The 8,903-nt window shown below is 48.1% G+C and overlaps 1 protein-coding gene across 1 annotated transcript; it reads left to right on the top strand.

The window, feature by feature from the left end:
- The first annotated feature begins 560 nt into the window (after window positions 1-560).
- Window positions 561-4,965, top strand: LOC105985673 (chromosome unknown open reading frame, human C17orf97). Its single transcript, XM_013016306.1, has 2 exons — window positions 561-780; window positions 4,493-4,965. The coding sequence occupies exons 1-2, from the start codon at window positions 561-563 to the stop codon at window positions 4,963-4,965; spliced, it is 693 nt and encodes a 230-aa protein (XP_012871760.1).
- Window positions 4,966-8,903: the final 3,938 nt, after the last annotated feature.

Here is an 8,903-nt window from a genome sequence, read left to right as displayed (position 1 = left end):
GGTTGTTCATTGGCTAGTGACTCAATGGCTGTAACCTAATCCTAGCTACTCAGGAGGCTGAAACCCGGAGAGTCACCGTTCAAAACCAGCCTGAGCAGAAAAGTTGGCTAAACTCTGTCCAATTAACCAGTAAACAGTGGCTCAAGCACCAGCTGTGAGTAAAAAAGTCCAGCAAGAGGTCCTAAGTTCAAGCCCCAATACAGCCTCCCCCCAAAACACACACACACACACACACACACACACACACACACACACACACACACACACACCAAAAACAATTAGGAAGAAAAAGCATTTTAAAAGTCACGGGTATGAACAAGCCCAGGAATTTAGAATCTCTAGCCGCTCAACCTGGTCTTCAACCATCCCAATCATGCATGCGCACAACTAAGTCCCAGGCTCAGCACCTGGGAGCGGCCGCGGTCCCACCACGCATGCTCGGTGTGGGCACAGTCGCCATGGAGACGCGTGGTTCTGGCGGGGCCGTCCGTGCCCGCAGCCAGCTCAGCGGCAGCTCAGAGGTCTGGCTGCCCCTGCGCAGGTCGCGATCCAGCTGGCGGATGGCGGGCCACGGTGGGGCTAGGGCCGGGGAGTACGGCGCAGACGGGGAGGAGGATGACGAGGAAGGGGAGGTGTGGCCGGGCGGCGCAGCCGGCTCGCCGCCGCCGTCGGGGTCCAGACTGCCCCCCATTGCAGGAACCACCACAGAGCTGACCAAACGGAAAGTGAAGAGGAAAAAGAAGAAGAAAAAGAAGACCAAAGGGTCTAGCAAGGGGGACGGTAAGAGGAACAGCTGGCGCAGCTGCTCCAGCTCCTGTACCTGAGATCACTCTCCCGGGACACACACACCCCCATCCCAGAGACGCCCCTCTCCCCGGAGACCACTGCCAGACCAGAATCAGAAGCTCAGCAGGCCTCGAGCCCCCCCCCCACTCCCTCCACGCCACTCAGGGTGTCACAGTGATGACCCTGTGTCCTCAGAGACCCTCCACCCAGGAGCATAGATTCCCCCTCCGACCAGTTGCACTCTCCCCATACCACACGGAAACCCTACATCCTGCCCTGGGAATTCTCAATACCCAGAGTCCACAACCCCCCCTCCCTCCCCAGGCCCACACTGAGACTTGGTTTGATGCAAACACCTTTTTCAGCTTCCTAGATCCTCAGCCCTAACTCACACATCCTAAACACACTCTCCCTGCAGGAATTTCAAACCCTCCTTCAGAGACACCCCCCCACCTTCCACGCTTCCACACGTGGAGACTGGCCCCTCTAAAAGACACTACCTGACTACACTCACTCCCATACAGAAACAAAGGCGCCTCTTCTTCCTGTCCCCTCTGTGTGTGTGAAGAACTGCTGCTTCCAGCTTCTGCGTGGACAGCACCACCGTGTAAATGCACTTAAAAGAATCCTCCCTTGTCCTCGAGACTCTAATTAACCAGCAAAACAAAACTGGACTGGAGGTAGGGCTCCAGTGGAGAGAAAAAAGAAAAAAATATAAAACGTGTGGGGGGGAAAGAGGAGGAGGAGGAAGAAGAGGAGGAGGAAGAAGAAGAGGAGGAGGAGGAAGAAGAATTTTTTGGGCTGGGAATGTGGTTTCTTTTTTTTTGGGGGGGGTCTGGTCATGGGGCCTGAACTCTGGGCCTGGGCGCTGTCCCTCAGCTCTTTAGCTCAAGGCTAGTGCTCTACCACTTGAGCCACAGTGCCACTTCCAGCTTTTTTCTTTTTGCTTATGTGGTGTTGAGGAATACGAACCCAGGGCCTCATGCACGCAAGGCAAGCGCTCTACCACTGAGCCACCTTCCCAGCCCTGGGAATGTGGTTTCTTGGTAGAATACTTGGCTAGTATTATTCATGAAGCCCTGTGTTCAATTCCTCAGTACCACATAAACAGAAAAAGCTGGAAGTGGCACTGTGGCTCAAGTGGTAGAGTGTTAGCCTTGAGCTAAAGAAGCTCAGGGACAGTGCCCAGAGTTCAGTCACCAGTCCTGGCAAAAAAAGAAAGAAGGAAGGAAGGAAGGAAGGAAAATGGGAAGGGGATAGTAAGGGGAAACAAAGGAAGAGGCAACAATACTTGATAAGAAATGTACTCACTGGGGCTGGGAAGGTGGCTTAGTGGTAGAGCACTTGCCTTGCATGCCTGAGGCCCTGGGTTCAATTCCTCAGCACCACATAAGCAAGAAGAAAAAAGCCGGAAGTGGTGCTGTGGCTCAAGTGGTAGAGCGCTAGCCTTGAGCTGAAGAGCTGAGGGACAGCGCCCAGGTCCAGAGTTCAGGCTCTACGACCGGACCTCCAAAAAAAGAAAAGAAATGTACTCATTACCTTGCCCATGTAATTGTAACCCCTTTGTACGGTATTTTATGTTCACAATAAAAAAAAGAAAAGGAAAGAATCCCTTCCTGTATAGAATCCACTCACTATCCACCAAAAAGCAGCCTTGGACTTCATAGCTAGCAGTATGCCAGTCACTGCCACAATCTTTTATAATCCCTAACTCCCTTCGAAGCAGCACCCTACAATGATAGGCCACCCATTGAATGCAGCTAAGGTGCAATTTCTCTATTGTGGGTACTTACACACAGATATAACTAGACATTCACATGTCTGGATCTCCCCTCAAAAACCACCTGCTAGGACCTGGATGTTTTACCCACACGGGAATCCACAGGGGTACTCAGTCTCTCACCAATCCTTCATAGGTATCTACACAACATGTGCCACAGACCCCATCCTTGCCCTTCACCAAGCTCCTCTCCTCCACTCTCCAAATCCCTCAGTGGAGCCCCCAAGTGCCCACTGGAGAAGAGAGTGCAGCAGTGACATGGAAGGCCCTGTCCTGCATGCTGGGAGTCTTTGGTCACATGAGTGGTCACCTTCTACTTCAGTGGCTTTGGCCTTCAGGGAAGGGGCTCTGGCGTCCAGTCCTGCTAATCCTGGGTGGTGTTTGTGGCTCTTGTTGTGGCTCTTCCGTCTGGGGATGGAAGGAACAGCCATCTTCCCCAAGTCAGCCTTGTGTTTGGGAAGGGAACAAGGACTTGGGAAGATTAGAATTGCTTCATCAGGTGGAGTCATAATAAAAAGGCAAAAAAAAATTTTTTTTACATAAAAAAATTCTAGCACAAAAGGCAAGCCAGAAAGTTTAGTATCTCTTGGGTGTAGCTTTAGGCCGTAGCCATAACAGTGGCCATGTGGCATGTACCTCAGACTGTCAGCAGGGGACACCAAATAGTTTCAGAAAGGAGTAAGGTAAGAACATATCATGATAGGGGTTTTTCACCCTTCTTTTTCTTTTCTCTTTTCCATTCCCCCTTTTACCTGGAGGAGGGGGGATCTGTCCCCCTTCAGCAAAAAGAAGAAAAAGATGAACTGATGAGCGAACCACAACTTAGGGTTTCTATATATGTACCATGTGATTTTGAAGTGCCATCCATGTGAAAGAGAGAAAGGAAGGAAGAAAAGATGGCTGGATACTGATGGCTCACACTTATAATCCTAGCTACTCAGGAGACGGAAAACTAATGACTGAGATTTGGAGCCAGCCTGGGCAGAAAAATCCGAGAGACTTTTATTTCCAATTAACCAGCAAAAAGCTGGAAGTGGCCAGGCGCCAGTGGCTCACACCTGTAATCCTAGCTTCTCAGGAGGCTGAGATCTGAGGATCACAGTTTAAAGCTAGCCAGGGCAGGAAAGTCTGTGAGACTCTTATCTCCAATAAACCACCAGAAAACTAGAAGTGGTGCAGTGGCTCAAGTGGTAGAGCGCTAGCCTTGAGCTGAAGAGATGAGGGACAGTGCCTAGGCCCAGAGTTCAAGCCCCATGACCTACAAAAAAGAGCTGGAAGTGGAACTGTGGCTCAAGTGGTAGAGCACCAGCCTTGAGCAAGAAAGCTAATTGAGAACATGAGGCCCTGAGTTGAAGCCCCAGGACTGGGCACCAAATAAAAAGGGTGGAGTGGGGGGGGGGATGAGGGAGGTAGAAAGAGAAGGAGGGAGATAATAAGGCATAAAGCAGAAATATTTCCTGATTTGGCCTAGTATCCATTTCACCAGTCAGATTTAGGAAGCATTTCTCTTCTCCTTTTGTTCCGTCATAAAACGTCTAGACTGGTGGTAGAGTCATAGCCTCCTAGGCCTGGAAAGCATTTCAGTGACGTGTGGTGAGGTGGGGGGAAAAGGGGGGGGGCACCAGGTCATAGTGGAAAGAAAGGGCACTAGGAGCCAGGCCAGCCTTAGATTTCCCACCCCTGTGTGACACTGACAAATTCATGATACTCTTGGGTCCTCTTGTCTGGGGTGTAACTTAGCATGCAAAAAGTGGGGGGGGGGAATGCTCCTCTTGCCCACAAACTGACAAAACCCTGCAGGCTGAGGGGTGAATGAAGCTGGAGGAAAAGAGCTATCTGTGGAGGCTTGGGGGGGTGGGGGGCATCTTCCCAGGCTTTGTGGGCAGAAAGGGCCACAGACATTAACTTTCTTCTTCCTCCACTCAGCAGAGAAACACCAGAGTCAAGGCCCGAAGACTCAGACCCTTTCCTCATCCTTCCAAGACATTTTAAGTCCCAGCAAAGGCCACAGCCCTTGGGAAGAAAGCCAACACAGCCCTTCTTCCTGCCATAGCACGACGTACCCCCAGTGTGCGGAAATAGAAAAGAACCTCCCGAACCAGGTCAACGAAAGCCTGCGCTGGGATGGAATTCTCACCGACCCAGAAGCAGAGAAAGAAAGGATTCGGATATATAAACTGAACCGGAGGAAGCGGTACCGCATTTCAGCCCTCAAGGGCTTCCCTTCGGATCCCAGCCCTGAGGAGACCCCTGACAACTTACCCTACCTCTCAGACAAAGACTGCAGCCCCAACCGTGGGCAGGCCCCCTCCAAACTGGAGCCGGCGCACCCCCACTTGGAAGGCAACCTTACCACAAAGCTCCCGCCCAATGATTTAGTCAGTGATCTGACAAAGTAAAATCTATTCACAAGGGCTGACCAGCTCCTGTTCCTCCTACTCCTCCCCACCCCCTCCTCCTCTTCCTTCTCCCCACAAGTTTATGTGTTCAAAAAGGAGAAAAGGAAGACCTGTCTCTATCCAATGTGCAGAGAAAGCCAGCATCTACTTTGCCAATGCACATGCCTGACCATCAGCCATTTAGGAAACATGGTACTTTTACAGAACTGCTTTTTTTCTTAAATAAACTAGCATTTCTGTTTGTTATTTAATGTCTCATTACAGCTAGATACTACCCTCCGCCCCTAAGAAGAAAATATAGAGATTATATCATTTTCTTTCTTTCTTTTTTCCTTCCTTCCTTCTCTTTCTTTTTTCCTTCCTTCCTTCTTTTCCTTCCTTCCTTCCTTCCTTCCTTTCTTCCTTTCTTCCTTTCTTTCTTTCTTTCTTTCTTTCTTTCTTTCTTTCTTTCTTTCTTTCTTTCTTTCTTTCTTTCTTTCTTTCTTTCTTTCTTTCTTTTTTGCCAGTTCTGGGGCTTGAGCCCAGCTCTGTTCCTGGCCTCTCTTTGCTCAAGGATAACGCTCTACCACTTGAGCCACTGTACCACTTCTGGCTTTTTCTGTTTATGTAGCACTGAAAATGAAACCCAAGGCTTCATGAATGCTAGGCAAGCACTCTACCACTAAGCCACATTCCCAGCCAGTTTCTTTTATTTATTTATTTATTTAGGCAATAGTGAGGGTTGAACTTGGGGCCTTGTGGTTGGTAGGTAAATGCTCTATCACCACACCTCAGTGCTTTTGCTTTTAGTTTGTTCTTTAGATTGGAGTCTCATGCTTTTTTCCTGGGCTAGCCTTGGACTGTGATTCCCCTACCTCCACCTCTTCAGTAGCTAAGACCACTGGCATGCACCATCATACCTACTTTTTGGTTGTTTTGTTGTGTGTATGTGTGTGTGTGTGTGTGTGCACGCACACGCGTGCACGCACACTGATACTATACCTTACTGTACTACTTATTCTAAATTTGTATTCCTCCCTTCCACAAATACTTTTATTGAGTGAGCACCATGGATGGTCTTAGTTTGCATTTGCTCAGCTGCAGGCCCTGAGATAGGAATTCAAAGATGAGATTATTTGGAAGGTGAAGGAAGGCCAAGCTAGAGCAGAGAGCCAGCCAGGCAGCAGTGTTAATCCAGCTTTCCTACTGCATCACTTGATCCCTCAGTGAGGCGTGGGAAGTAATTCAAAGCCCAGCTCTCCCCACTCCATGGCACCTGAGGAGGGCTGGGGTATTTGGACTCGCCACAGCATTAGTGTAGAGCTGGTATTAAATTAATCTCCCTAATAGGCTGTGAATATCCTTGCATTTCTTGGTTTTGTTTTTTTTCCCCTAGTCCTGGGGCTTGAACTCAGGGTCTGGGCAGTGTCCCTGAGCTTTTCCGTGCTCAAGGCTAGTGCTCTATCACTTGAGCCACTGTGCTACTGGGTCACATGCAAGAGTCTCCGGGCACACAAGAAGTGCCTTGGAAGATGAGCTGTGAATGTAGCTTAGTGGTAGAGTGCTTGCCTAGCACGCATGAAGCCCTGGGTCCAATTCCTCAGCACCACATAAACAGAATAAGCCAGAAGTGGCACTGTGGCTCAAGTGGTAGAGTGCTAGCCCTGAGCAAAAGAAGCTCAGGGACAGTGTTCAGGCCCTGAGTTCAAGCCCCAGGAGTGGAAAAAAAAAAAAGACTGGCAATGGCTTCCATTGGTGGTGAGGTATGGAGAAGATGCCCAGGTGTGATCTTGATACCATGGAATCATGATTATAATTATAAGCTTTGATCTTAAAACCAACTTTATCTCTTCTTCACCAATACCTTATTTTCCTCAATATTTAGTGTGGTAGAACCAAAGTGTAGTAATTTCATAAAGCATCTGGACTGGTACCTGGCACCTGGAAAGCAATCTGTTGAGAGTTTTGACCAATGACATTTTAGGTGGACATAGACCCACAACCACTGGAGAGATTGTCCTGAATGCCGGTGTGGATTTGCTGCATGGAAGGGTGAGCTTCACAAAATAAATGTGGCTGTGGCGGGCAATCAGCAGATACAAACCACACAGTAAACCTAACCTGCAATGGGAGGGGAATGAGGACATAGGAGGATATAGCAAGGGTCTGAAAGGCTGTGGCGCAGGGGGGTTTAGACCAGATTGGAGCCTGAAATCAAATGGGAATCTGTGCTGAAGAAGGAAATAGAAGCAATTGGGGAAAATAATGCTCCTATAAATGCAGAAGTGGCTTCAACTTAAACTACTTTGGGTTGGAAGTTTTGGGGTTTTTGTTGTTGTTGTTTTGGTGGGGTTTTTTTTTGGTGCCTGCTTTAGGTTTGAACTCAGGATCTGAGCATTGTTCCTTTTTCATTCAAAGACTGGTGGTTTACCACTTGAGATATACCTCCATTTTTTATTTTTTGGTGGTTAATTGGAGACAAAAGTCTCATGTACTTTCTTGCTCAGGCTAGCTTCAAACCGTGATCCTCAGATCTCAGCCTCCTGAGTAGCTAGGATTACAGGTGTGAGCCACTGGAGTACAGCTCTGAGTTAGACATTTTAAGGCTTTTCTCAGACTCAGGCTGTATCCATGAGTACTTGTCCACTAGCAATGAGAAGAAAACATCATGAGAATCAGCTTATAGGCAAGCAGATTCGAAAGCCCAGTCCAGGGGTAGCTGTTGGCTTCAAGCATGGCTTGATCCAGAAGTCAATTGTGTTCTCAAAATGTCTCTGTCTGACTGTCTGTCTGTCTGTCTGTCTCTCTCTCTCTCTCTCACACACACACACACACACACATATCCTCTGTATTCATCACCTCTGTCAGATTCATTTTCAGTCCAGTTCTCATCACAGGTGGCCAAGGGGGCCACTCATACCCTTACAATCCTACAAAGAAAGCACTTCCTCCTAATTTCCTCCCAACCCAGTATCCCTGCTAGTCCCAGAGCTGGTCTGTGGCCTGGTGAGGATTATTTGCCCATCTCTGAACTAACCACAGCCGTCAAGCAAATGGATCACCTGTTAAAGGTTCACAGACCTAGAATATGGAGGGGACCCCACTGGATATGTGATTTAAGCAGATTATATATTATATATAAACAGATTATATATTATATAGAATCTATATAGTCTTAGAGTGGTTCCTTAGAGACATAGAAAGTGAAAAGGCTTGCCACCAAACTCCCAAATAAGGAATATCCTGTCTCCTCTCCCCACTTTTTGCGGGGGAGAGGAGGAAGATAAGGTCTTCTCATATAGCCCAGCCTAGCTTCAAATGCACATCATCTTCCTGCCTCAGGCTCCTGAGTGTCGGGGATTACAGGTGTGTACCACCACACCCAGCTCCGAATGATTCAGTTTTGAAAGCCTGATCAAGGGTCACAGGAGTGGCTAGCTCAGGCATGAATTAATCTCAACTGATCCTGGACTGACTGGGCACTTCTCTCTGAACTACTGGTACTTGGCCAATGCCAGTAAATATATAAATATAAAAGCTTTACAACCATGGGTCCATGAGTGGTTTGGGAGCAGAAGGTATCTGACCATCCATCATCAGGCCTTTTCAGTAATAATTAGGTTGATGGTTTGCACTTGGTTTGTGGAAACTGGGGTGGGGGTGGGGCGCATTCAGTTAAGCACAGCTATAATGTACTCAGCTTGCAAGACGCCCTGAATAAATAGACTTATGATCTTTACATACACCAGTAGTTTCTTGCTAACTTTTAGTTAATTTTAAGTAGTCTCATGAACTCTTTGCCTAGACTGGACTCAAACAATGATCCTTCCAATCTCAGCTTCCTGAGTTGATGGGATCTGTGCTACTAGGCCTGGCCCTAGAACATATCAATATAAATGGGGAGGAAAAAAAAATACTGAATATGTTTACTACTTGATGTATTCATTCTGGGAGTTGCA

Source organism: Dipodomys ordii, unplaced genomic scaffold, assembly GCF_000151885.1.
Source record: "Dipodomys ordii isolate 6190 unplaced genomic scaffold, Dord_2.0 Scaffold31, whole genome shotgun sequence".
NCBI classification, from domain to species: Eukaryota; Metazoa; Chordata; class Mammalia; order Rodentia; family Heteromyidae; genus Dipodomys; species Dipodomys ordii.
This window is presented reverse-complemented; position numbering and strand designations above follow the sequence as displayed.